We start from the raw sequence: 13,087 nt of genomic DNA on the forward strand, positions 1-13,087 counted from the left end.
CCATGCTTTAGTTGGTTGGAAAGCAGACTCGTGGTATCTTGTTTCATGGAATGTCTGGAAATGTCCTATCAGCCATCAAATTCTTTGTCTCTGATCTATATATAGATTAAAGTGACCTCCATCTGTCTGTCTGAGGAACGATCTCTACCAAACCCCTCTGTCAATGGTTGGTCTACGAACTTCATAAATAGGGGATTTGGACTTGTGGAACAAATTCGATTTGGTCTTTAGCCAGTAAAAATAGCTGCTAAGGGGTTAAAATTGAAGAAAAATTAATACTTGGCAACATAAGTTGACTTAAAGTGCTCTTATACGCATGCACAAATATACATTTATATCGTTTACAATGTTATTTTTAATTTTTTGTCTACTTATGTGTATTTTATGACTGGGCAGCCACTTCTATATATTAGGTACAATACAATAATCAATAGAGAATTGGCTCAATAATAATAAGTAACTTGCACAAATTAAAATATCATATTAAAGTATATTTCGCAACCGGCAATGTCAGGCAGTCTGCTAGTAGTTTTGTAAGGTAGACTAGATAAGTAAAAATGATATTAGGAAAAGGCTAGAATCGAACCCTGTACGCAAGTGTTAAAAGCTAATGGATGATTGAAATCCTAGGAATGCAGTCGATTGTTAATTCTTTTTGAAATAACTGCGTATTATTTATGTCAGAGATAGAGCGATTGTCCATTCTTTTAGAAATAACTGGATATTAAAAATGCCAGTTAAAAGAATCCGATGACTCTGTTCAGCCTCGAAAGACAAATGATACCCCTTGTAGGAGCAGCTGCATGTGTAATTGCGAGGCAAGGGTTGCATAATCCCCAACCACATCTCTCTTGAATTGGCACTGTTTGAGTCCAATGGCAAGGAAAAGTTCAGAACAATTGGAAACAATGCTGAGATAAGCGGAGAGCACATACAGCACCTGGAAGTTCCAAATGGTCACCCATTTAGTACTGACCAGGTTAAACATTGCTCAACTTTGGTAATCCAGCGGGAACCAGTGTGTCAACGTGATTATGCCGTACTTAGTTAAAAAGTTAAAAGAATAGACAATAACAAAGTTGAAAATGTAATGTAACAAAGATACAATTTAATTTACAGATTTCTTTAGTTTATCAGAGATGTGTAACTACATGTGCAAGGGCATGGATGGATTGAAACATGATAAAGTCACGTTGGTTGACAGCAGGCCTCTGACGTCATAAACAAAGGAGATTCTCAATATAATGAGATGAGGGTTCGAGGTTAGAGTCACACTCACAGCCAGAGAGAGAGGGCCAGAGTGGGAGCTGATGCCCTTAGAGGCGAAGGGTAGAAGAGAGACCATGTAGCTATACAAGCTTGAATTCCTGTCATCAATCGACCAGCTGATGAATAAAGAAATCATCTAATATTTCGTAACTGTCAGTCTTCGTGTCATCATTTCACCAACTGAAAAGGTAAATGTGTTTTCATCGTCATCTTAAATGAACATTGTATAACCCCCTTTTAAATAATGTGTCCCCTCCTCCATCATAAGTGAAGTGTATCCCTCCATATGTTAACAAGAACTGTATAAATGTCTCAGCTCTGTATTATAATATAAAAGAATTATCATCACAGTCGTCATGATGTACCCAAAATATAAATGTTTCTCTTTGTTATAAATGTCATTATCATCTTTGTTTTGAGTTCCTGAAATATATGTCCCAATATGTACCTCGATACACAAGTTTTTATAAGAGTCAGAAGTATATAGCATCAAAGTTGGTATGTCTCGAGGATCCTTTTTAGGCCAAACTCTTTTCCTTATCTTCATAAATGATATTCTGCACCATTAGGAAACTATATCCAAAGAACTGAATTTGTCACTAAATCATCAAAAATGGTTGATATGCCACAAATCAAAACAAACAACCAGCATTATTTTGAATATCCATCTTTATAAATTATTTTCACAAAATATAAAGAAAATTATGTCTGGTGGACTTTAAACTACTTACCTTTCATTTAAGTCAAACACGTTGACTGATTGTGCCAAAGAAACCTCCCTGCCATTTCCAAAATTTGTTTCTCTCTTATAATTTATTTTAATTTGATATTCTTTATTGAAAATAATTGATAAAAGAAAAGTGAATGCATGTCTGTGGATGTAATTCCATACAACAAAAACAGTCTTCCATATTTACAAAAATTATTATATAGATTCTATGGACAAAAAGAGATGAACATACATGTTATTTGGAAATCCGATGACATAACTCTTGGATTATGTTCTATACATACATATGTGTATGTGTATATATATATATATATATATATATATTAATCCAGAAACGCTTGGTTTCTGATTTTTAGGCAATTGAAATAAACAGTGATCATTTATTATAAACATCTAACGTGTAAAATGATGCACTGTTATTTTTACATATCACAGGTAAAATAAGCCTGGGCCTGGTGTTGCCACATATACTAACAAGACCATGAAAAATTGATATCAAACAAATATAAAAGCCTTGAGGTTCAAAAGAAAGATCTGAGCATCATGATTGGTAATGTAGGAATCCAACCGGCATCCTGTGAACGTTGGCCCTTCATATTTCATGTAACAGACTATAATAGTTCAAACGCAGGTTAATAAATATGATCAATAATAATAAATATGATCAATAATAATATGATCAGAACAAAAACCAAGTGGATGAATTAGCTTAAAGAAATCATTACGCAAAAATGTTCTTTTGCACAATAAAGAACATAATCCTGAACGTATGCTATTGATTTTCCAAACATCTTCTGTAATTGGGTGTTTTCTGATCATGTACAACAAATTACGGCACGACAAATGGCTCCGACTGAATGTATTTATATGATATTTATGCTGGATATTTGTCAATTTTAGTCTGGTTTTTAATACTGTGAAGACTACAAGTTTTGTCCCTTGGAGTATGTAAGGAGTTGCCTCCCTTTTGTCTGGGTTTAGCTGACGTGTCATAGCATTGAGTAACTTAGAGTTACTCCTCTTTGTTTTTATGTAAACGAATATTGTACTCTCGCTTTGTATCAAGATGTAAATAAAAACAGACGTGTCTTTCTTCGTATTTGTGTGTGTAGAACTAAAACATATGTGTTAATTGATTTATCATTTTGTCAATATAACTTTCAGTATGAATTTTATTTGAAACTAACAAGGTATGTTTTTTTATTTAATTCATAATTAATTATCAAAGATTATTAATTAACTAATTAATTAACCAACAATTTAGGCACGTCATTTGATTAACCTGGGAGTTTTATGCAAAGAGTAGCAAGAAGCAACCGATTTTAATTTAAATGGCATGCTGGTTTTAGTTTTGTTTTGTTTATTTTATTTATTATTTTTTTTTTTTTCTAAGAGAAATATATTTTTTTAAAATGAATCAAAAATAAAAAGTTCCAGTAAGTTAAAATGGTAGGTAAGGTAAAATTTGGTAAACATTTACTATTTTAAAAATAAAATATAAAACATTTACAAAAAGTAAAATATTTCTTTTCTTTTAACTTAAAGGAATATTTGTTTCTTTTTATGTTTAACTTGTATTTTTTTTAAAATATTCTCCATGTTTATTGTTTAAAGATTATTAGTATAAAAAAACACAGCATTGCAGTTCGTCTAAATTAAAATTAGTTGCTTCTTGTTGTCCTTGATATAAGAATGTCAGGTTGCTTGAACAACGTACCTAAATATCACATGTATAAAGAAGTAGCAGTAAACTGGCAAAGTGAAATGAATGTACATCGTGAATTCAAAACTCAAAAGATTAAGAAACTATATCCAAATAACTAAATTTGGCATTAAATGACCAAACAGTTTGACATGCCATAAAGCCAAAAATCAAAATTGTTTCAAAATATCCATCTTTATGAATTATTTTAAGAAAATCATGTCTGGGTGAACTTTAAACTCGAAAACTGTTTTCTATAAATGCATATAATGTAAATCGATTTGTCATTGTTTTTCCAAATACATGACTTGTCATGCCTTAATTTGTCATACATAAATTGTAATCTGTATGAATTAAATGTCTGAAGTGGATGAATATATACAATCTAACTTCATCGGCAGTGGTAAAAACTTTTTAAGATATTTTTTATGTATAGAAATTTTATGATTGTATGATAAAAAATAAAACAAAAATACAACTCATTTGGTTTGGAGATTTTCATTAGAAAGTGGCGGTGGTATCATTACTATATTTGTTGACATAAAAGACAGCCACATCAAAAATAAAATGGTTTCTTTGCCTTTTCTGATTCGTTTTTTTTTTTTTTTTTTTTTTTTTTTTTTTTTTTGGGAAAGAGGGGGAATATTTATTCTTTTTTGTCCGATATGCCATCAAACAGGAAATTTTTTTTTAACGAGTTACAATAAAAAATCGTAACGTTAATTGGCACGATGATAATGCATTCAAATCCAATAGCTTTGTTTGTTTGAAATTCTAACAAAACAAAATGGCGGATGTTTTAAAAATTATTTTGAACATTAAAAAATCAGAAACCATCGTTGGGATTTCTAAGCACTAACACGAGAACTACGATCATGGAAGATATGATGATGTTTTACTAAAACAAAGTCTGCAAATCAAATTTCTGCTGACACTGTCGATTCCTCACCCTTACCACACTTCTTCTTCCAAAATAAAACAGATGGCACCAAGAGTATCACACTTCCAGATATGATGCTGACAAAACAATCCAGCATCAATGACAAATCATAGCTTCCATATATATCTGTAATTTTTCCTGGAATGAAAAATTAAAATGTTTTATATCAAAAAAGAAAATGGATGCAATAAAAAAAAAGAGAACAAATTGGATAACAAACCAACAACATAATTCTTCTAAAAACCAGAACTTTTTGCTTTCTTCTCTTATTCACTCCAAACAAGGCACCTTGCCACTGATATGTAAGGGGCTACTATTAGGAACCATGCCTACAGAGACACACTAAGTAGGGAATTGAGCAGCAAGATGTCTGTTTGCATTACATTTGAATTTCTGAATGTTAGGACAGACAGGAAAATAGGAAATGGGGAGAGAATTTCAAACTCTGCTATGAGTTCGTCAGAGCACATTCTATTAAAGTACTTGTAAAACAGGCACAGCGGTGAAATATTGTGATGAGGGGACAGGAATTGGAGACTCTTTTTTGAACCCTGTCTAAGAGGGAGAGACAAGTGGTAGATGCACCAGCCTAGACATGGTAACAATACTTCATGTATGGGCAAACGGTGTCTTTATAAAGATATGGGACATTGGCAGGTGTGAGAAGTTTTCTCATGAGATACAAAGAGGCTACCTTCTTTGCAACAGCTTTGATAATATCTTCCATTTGTTTCAGTTTATATTGCCTGTGAATGTAAGGCCGAGAAGTTTGAATTATAAACACTCAAGTTAATGTTATTAGTCATACCAATCAATGATTGATAAGGTTTTTTTGTACCTGTTAAAAAAAAAAGTTTAGTCGTAGTAGCATTAAATTTTGTCATCCTTTTACATCCCAGTTAAATATAAACTGGAAGTCATTTTCTATGGTTTCGGACATCACCTTGGGTAGATGTATATTTGTGTTTACCAGATATCTGGTATGAAGTGTGGTGTCATCAGCAAATATACCCGTCTCGGACACAATTTAATCAGGGAAGTCCTTTATGAATATTAGGAATAATAAAGCTCAAATGATTGAAAGTAAAATGGGCTTGCATATGAGAGCAGTAGCATAGGTTTTACATCAGTTTTCCATCTCCTAGATCAGGGTTTCTCAACCGGGGTCCACATGGACCCTAGGATTCCATGGAATATTTCTGGGGGTCCACAGGCAAAACATAACAAAACTTATCATAATTATTATAGTTGTTGTAGAATACTTTATTTGCATTAAATTAGTTTTCATTTAAAAATAAAGCTTAATTATATATTGTTTCTTTGATTATTAAAAACTCAAAATTTATATGAGTGAAAAATAGAAGATTGTCTTATGACCAATAGTTATGAAGGGATCCACCAAGATAAAAAGAAGGGAAAAGGGGTCCATGAGTAAAACAAAAAGTTGAGAACCCGACGGTCCTAGATGGATGATTTGACAACGTCTGTGGATCACTCATACCAAGAAGAGTAATCACTAAACCAAGTATTTTGCACCTCAGCTTAAATAGATAAGAATAATAACTCTCTACTTAGAATAAGTTTTGCTGGCTTTTCCAGAAAAATAAAATTAACATTAAAGACAAGTTCCACTCCCATAGTAGGTAGAAAAGAGTGAGGGATACAGAGGGTGAGAAGTAAAGCAATTTGTTTTATTTATTTTTTCCAACAAATTAATTAAGTATTTCTTGTGGGCAATCACCCATCTACTACAGATGAACTCTTCCTAACTGTAGAAATAGACCAAGAGGCACAATTCTTGGTGTGATCTGTGTATCTTCACAGCACACTATCTTGCCAAAATGTGCTACAACTGTTGCTAATTGTATATTTTGTTTGAACATACTTTATCTTTCTAACACATATCCATGTTTGTGTTATTCCTTAGTTACCGTTAAGGGCCACAACAACTTGGCAACAAGAGATTCGATTTCAGAAAAAGGATACTCACAACAATATTAAAACAAACTATTCAATTATTCATTTCTTTTAAAACATAAATAATAAATATGGTAAAATATATAAAAGAAAAGGAAAAGAAAAAAGCACTTAACATGTGTCTGTTTTATTCAATTCATCCTTGATTAACCAAACGCCTTGATTTGGCCTGTGAGTAACCCAGAATATGCACAAATGTGGGTATACTTCAGGGATCGATCTTTAGATCTTTATTATTCCTGATATTCATAAATGACCTCCCTGATAAAATCGAGATGGGTTTATTTATTGACAACATCATGCTCTATAACAGACACAAAGGAAAAATGAATGAATACATATCTAAGGCAATGGCGGAAACCTAAGAGAAAGTCCGGAGTGGAATGGGAACAAAAATGGATGGTAACATTCAATGCTGACAAAACTAAGCTCGTTTCCTTTAATAACTACAAGAAATCTTCTCAACCATGAATAACCATGGCTAATGATACATTACGCGAAAGTACTTTGCTCAAACTCATTCGCTTAATGCTCACAGGGAGCATGAGTTGGAATAGATACATTGAGGCATTGAGTTTTTTGTTTGGTCATCTTCTATTTCATCCCCTTCTCCTTCTGAAACCAACAACGCACAGCATTCCATCCAACTCTGAAGCAAAATACTGTTCATACAAGCAAATTCAGTCTTTTTTATATCATACGAGACTTGCACAAATGCAAATGAATACAGGTCTTGCTTTGAGTGTATGACCAGTGCCATTTCTGCATCGGCCATCATGACGTTCACCTCTTCATGCATTGTCTACAGAGTTTTGCTGTGATTCATTGTTTACCACCAAAAAACACATTGAAGCGTAGAAGTTAGGAATTTGCGATTTCTGAAAAATCTGAAAAAAACAATGTAGTAAACAATGGGCAATCAACAATTCCCCCAGTTGTTTGCACGGCAACCGAGAAAGCTAGTATGCTTGCCCGTCAGTTTGCCTCAAACTCTAATTTGGACCCAACAAACCACTCCCTGATTTTCCTTTGCACACAGAAACCATAGTAGATGATCTGAAAATCACCTCTTCTCAAATATATGATATCTTAAAAAATCTAGACACCTCAAAAGCATGTAGATCTGATCTCATCCCGGCTTACTATTAAAAAAATGCTCTGCTGAGGTTGCTCAAGTTCTCTCCAAAGTTTTCAACAAATGCCTTAACAAATCTTGCTTCCCTGATTGTTGGAAAACTGCTTCTGTGGTACCAGTTTACAAGAATTCTGGTGAAAGAACTGACCCATTAAATTATCGTCCCATTAGTCCCCTTCCTCTTTTCACCAAAATATTTAAGTCTATAATTAATTAAGCTCTAGTCCATCAACTTACAATTGCTAAACTTCTGTCCGGCTATCAATATGGATTTAGGCAAGCCTGTTCTACTGCAGATATGCTAATTGTAATCTCTGAACCTATATACCATACACTGGAAGGCAGGGAAGAAGGTAGTGGCCCTAGATATATCTAAGGCTTTTGATAGGGTATAGCACGATAGTTTTCTCATAAAAATCAGATCCTATGGTATTACTAGATGAATACTTAACATTATTAAATCCTTCTTAAATGAGAGAAAAATCCAGGTTGTCCTCGATGGGTGTATGTCAAAACAATATGATATAAATGCGGGTGTACTTCAGGGGTCGATCCTTGGACCTTTATTATTCCTGATATTCATAAACGACCTCCATGATAAAATTGTCTCTGAGATGGGCATATTTGCTGGCGACACTATGCTCTATAACAGGCACGAGGGGAAAATGAATGAACACATATTCAAGGCAATGGCGGAAACTCTAAAGGAAGACCTCCAGTCTGTGGTGAAAATGAGGACAAAAATGGATGGTAATGTTCAATGCTGCCAAGACTGAACTCGTTTCCTTCAATAATTACAAAAAAACCTTCTCAACCTCCAATTGCTATGATCGCTAAAAATACATTACCTGAAAGTATTTTGTTCAAACTCCTCAGTTTAATGTTCACAGGGAACAGGAAGTTGGATCAGATACATTGAGGGCATTGCCAAGGCTGCTGCAAAGAAGGTGGACTCTCTCTACTGTGTTAGAAAGTTAGGTGTGCCTGAAAGTATCCTGTACCTCTTCAAGGCTACCATTCGCTTATGTATGGAGTATTGTTGTCACATTTGGGCTGATGAATCTGCTACTAGTCTCTCCCTCTTAGACAGGGCTCAAAAGAAAGTTGCCAACTTGATAGGTCCCAAACTGGCATCTAAGCTTCAACCACTGTCCAACAGATGAAATACTGCATCGCTCTGCTGTTTTACAAGTATTTTAATAATAGATGCTCCGACGAACTACAATCCCTTGTATCCCATCAATGTAAATACTGCGACAAACCTGACAAACAGCAAAGTAGAGATCCCTAGATGTAAGAAAGACTTCTACTCCAATAATTTCTTCCCCAGAATTGCTAGACTTTGGAATTTCCTTCCAGGTTCCTGTTTCCCCAACTGTACTGACATGCAGAAGTTCAAGTGTAATGCAAACAAACATCTTACTGCTCAACTCCCTAGTATCCTTGCCACTTATGTCCCTGATAATAGCCCCCTACATCAAAGTGGCACTGTGCCTTGTTTGGGGTGGAAATGTAATAAAAATAAAAACAAAGAAACATATCGACCTTCTTATGTAATAACTAAATGCGATTCAGGTGTGGTTAGCTTTTTCACAATTTTTCAGGTCTTATTGCTTTAAAAATACTTTTAAAATGATGTAATTAAAATTTTGTCGTCTATGAACATGATTATTAGAGGAATTCTAAATTTTGCATGTTATATTAATGTTCTAGATTCGATTTGATGCATAACGTTTGGAAAAAATATTGTGTACTTTTTACTTCTGCAAAGATTTCTTCTGCAGTGGAATCTTTACAATGATCTCTTCAAATAGTTTTGTTCAAATTCCTTGAATCTGAATACAACTTTAGTTTTTCATTTGCTTTCTTGTTTATTACATGTGAATCAACTCATTCATTGGTTCATTTGTATTGTGAATATAGCAGTGTAAATTCGATGCCATGATCGTCATGCACGTTGTGCCAAGCTAAGATTGTTCAGTGATCTATCCATTCAATGTTGCAACGAAGCATTCGCATTGCAAACAAACAACACAAGTCCATTTTACTTTTTATGGAAATCGCTCCAGACAAGGTGTGAAGCCACTTTATGTAAGGAGCTAAAAAAATACTAGTTCAAGGTCAAAAACTTGCCACTGATAAGTGTTAGATGGAATAAATTCTGACCCAGAAAACATCGCTCCCGAATGTGAAGACTAAAAGACAAAATAAGGTGAGAGTTACGCAGCTGCGAAAAGTAAACTCAAGATCCACTTTCTACTCTCTTTAATTTATAAACAATAACAATGTTTATTAGTTTAGATAAGTGGTACTCCCTTCCCAAATATTAAATGGCAGACTTGTAGATCTAACCCTAACCCTAACCAACAGACCTAAATTCCATTACAGAGTCCTTTGACGAAGAACCCTCAAGGGATTTACCCAGGTCAGGAGAGGCACAATGATTCACATGCTCAGTAGTTCTCCCAAAAAACGACTTCCTCCCCAAACATTCATGTCCACTTTTTCTCCTCCTGTTCCTATGATAGCCTCTCCTTCTATTCTCTTGAAATCTCTTTACTCTTGACTAGTTCTGTCCCTTTGTTAAAGGTCACTGTTCGTTTGCTCAGAGGTTGGCTGCTCTAGACATCTACTGAAGACTGTCTATACTGTCTCTGTTCATACAGGTTTTATCTGGAGATGATCTCAGAAAATTATTTTTCACACAAAGGCCAATCTTAGCATGACTTTCCCATTAAATGAGGCATTTAGTTTTTCAAACAAATAGAACATCTCTTGGGTGGTCTAACTTTGAGATATTTTCAGCTCTGTGCGCCCCTCCCCCTTTTCCTTTGGCCAAGCATCCATAACTGCAACATCTGTCATTCACATACATCAGCAAAACATGCAGCACATGTTTACAGTAGGTATTATTAATATTTGTTGTTTTTATATTTTGCCTATTTTATGTTTATTTTTGCTTTATTTTAATACGAACGTTTTTTGGTGGGTATATACTTTTGCTAATCCTGATGCAATGTGATATGTGTATGGTAGATTGCCGATTTCACCAAAGCAGTTTTCATATTTTGTTAGCAGTTTGTTTATATCTGTTTCTACATTTGATATTCTTTTTATTATATTTCCTTTCTGGTCATTTAGTTCTGGAGTCGGATTTGCTTTTGATACAATATCATATTTGTAATTTTATATGTTATGTTTGCTGATGACCACACCAGAATCAGATTTCAAATCCATTTTAGTTTGTTTATTTTGTCGCTGTTATTATTTATAAAACACAGAAATACAGATGTGTTTTTTTTTTTTGTAGTATTTTTCCTTTTTTGCCTTTTTAGATCATTTGATGCAAATCATGGGAAATGCTGGACATGATGCCTTCTTTGCGTGAACGTCTGCAATAGCAGTTACTTATGTAATTTTTTTGTTCATTTTAAGTTCTGTTATATTTCTTTTAAATAAAGATTCTTCTATTTATATTTCTGGTTTTTTTTTTATGAACATTATGTCACATTTTTCTGATTCCTTTGAGTTTATTATTTTTTATTTTAATATCTATCATTCCACTACTTCCACTGTCATATATTTTTCCAGTGACAAATTGCTGATTCTAAAGATACCGGCTTCTTGACCTAAATTTCACCAAACAGTGATGTTATTTTTTTTCCTTTTCCCTTTGCAAAACTCAATCATGTTTTTCAAAGCCAAAACCAACATTTTTCCTCTACAAAACAACCAAACTAAAAACAATCGATAAATATTTGAAGATATAAAGAACTTGAAGCATAAAACCTTTTACAATAATAACCAGATTTAGCATTAAATAACCCCAAAAGAGTTGATATGACGTAAAACAAAACAACCAAATTATGTATTTTTTTTGTTTATTCTGAGTTTCATTATATTTCTTTTGGGTCAAGATTCTCATATTTATATTTTTACAGTCTTTATTTATGAATATTATATTTTTATATTCTGTATTTATGAATATCATATTTTTACAGTCTTTATTTATGAATATTATATTTTTATAGTCTGTATTTATGAATATCATATTTTTACAGTCTTTATTTATGAATATTATATTTTTATAGTCTGTATTTATGAATATCATATTTTTACAGTCTTTATTTATGAATATTATATTTTTATAGTCTGTATTTATGAATATCATATTTTTACAGTCTGTATTTATGAATATCATATTTTTATTCTGTATTTATGAATATCATATTTTTACAGTCTTTATTTATGAATATTATATTTTTATATTCTATATTTATGAATATCATATTTTTACAGTCTTTATTTATGAATATTATATTTTTATAGTCTGTATTTATGAATATCATATTTTTACAGTCTTTATTTATGAATATTATATTTTTATAGTCTGTATTTATGAATATCATATTTTTACAGTCTTTATTTATGAATATTATATTTTTACAGTCTGTATTTATGAATACTATGCCCAGTTTTTTTTTGTTTCTTTATATTTCTGATTTTAATATCTCTCGTTCTACTGATTCCCTTTTTCCAGTGACAAATTGTGTTGTAATAAGATTTTGCTTAAGTATGTGTCTGTTATTTCACAGATAATTATGTCTTTTATAAGATTATCTATAATTTCCCCGAAATTATGCTGTCTTTTTAAATGCATAACAAAGTCATCAATTTTTGCTCTTTTATCTGTTTAAACTTGAAATATTTGCATTTCACTAATCTGAAATACTTTCTCAATACATAATATTTATAAAAGTTTTTCATTATTATTTCGAAATTTCTTTGTTAAGAATGCGATGAAACTTCTGTTTTTTTTTTTTTTGTGAGATAATTTTCTTGGTTTTGATCAGTCTTCTGACAAACTTTTTATATCCAGTGGTGAAGCCCCAGCTTGTGGGCTTTGGGGAGTGTGGAACCACCCTTTAATTGCCATTGCTCCCAGGTCCACTCTGACCCCGAGTGGTAGTACCTGTCAGGGTTCCAACTATGGGTTAAATAGAAACCGACTTGAAAACAACAAATATATTCTATTAAAAAATTTTTCTTCAAAATCTTTGGATTCAGCATTAAATAACTTGAAAAGGGTTGATATGCCGTAAAACAAAAACAACCAAAACATCTTTATATTTTTTTTACTTGTGAAAGCGTTAAAGGCAAACTGTTGAGGATTAAATTACAGAACTGCAGTAAGTAGACAAGACATAAAAGAACAAGAATAAAACAGCATTATTAACTGAAGAGTGGTTAATAAGGGAAGATAACCTGTGTATATAACAGTGTTGGGGTTCCACAAGAAAATTAGCATGCTGAACATATTTTAGCAAATAATTC

At 32.7% G+C, this 13,087-nt stretch overlaps 2 protein-coding genes across 3 annotated transcripts in view; one reads left to right on the top strand and one right to left on the bottom strand.

Annotated features, from left to right (window-relative positions):
* Nucleotides 1-2,359: 2,359 nt before the first annotated feature.
* LOC145279634 (uncharacterized) overlaps nucleotides 2,360-13,087 on the top strand; it is a 32,468-nt gene continuing 21,740 nt past the window's right edge. Inside the window, exon 1 of the mRNA XM_080130857.1 lies at nucleotides 2,360-3,189. The gene's annotated coding sequence lies outside the window, so the exon portion shown is untranslated. The remainder of the gene's footprint in view (nucleotides 3,190-13,087) is intronic.
* The window catches only part of LOC145279633 (monocarboxylate transporter 2-like), a 160,751-nt gene continuing 151,847 nt past the window's right edge, over nucleotides 4,184-13,087 (bottom strand). For both annotated transcript variants that reach the window (XM_080130856.1, XM_080130855.1), the window contains exon 5: nucleotides 4,184-4,779. In XM_080130856.1, the coding sequence (XP_079986982.1) occupies nucleotides 4,619-4,779 (161 nt within the window). In that variant the 3' untranslated portion in view covers nucleotides 4,184-4,618. The remainder of the gene's footprint in view (nucleotides 4,780-13,087) is intronic.

Source organism: Euprymna scolopes, chromosome 7 (genome assembly GCF_053919585.1).
Source record: "Euprymna scolopes isolate OS-2025 chromosome 7, ASM5391958v1, whole genome shotgun sequence".
NCBI lineage: Eukaryota > Metazoa > Mollusca > Cephalopoda > Sepiida > Sepiolidae > Euprymna > Euprymna scolopes.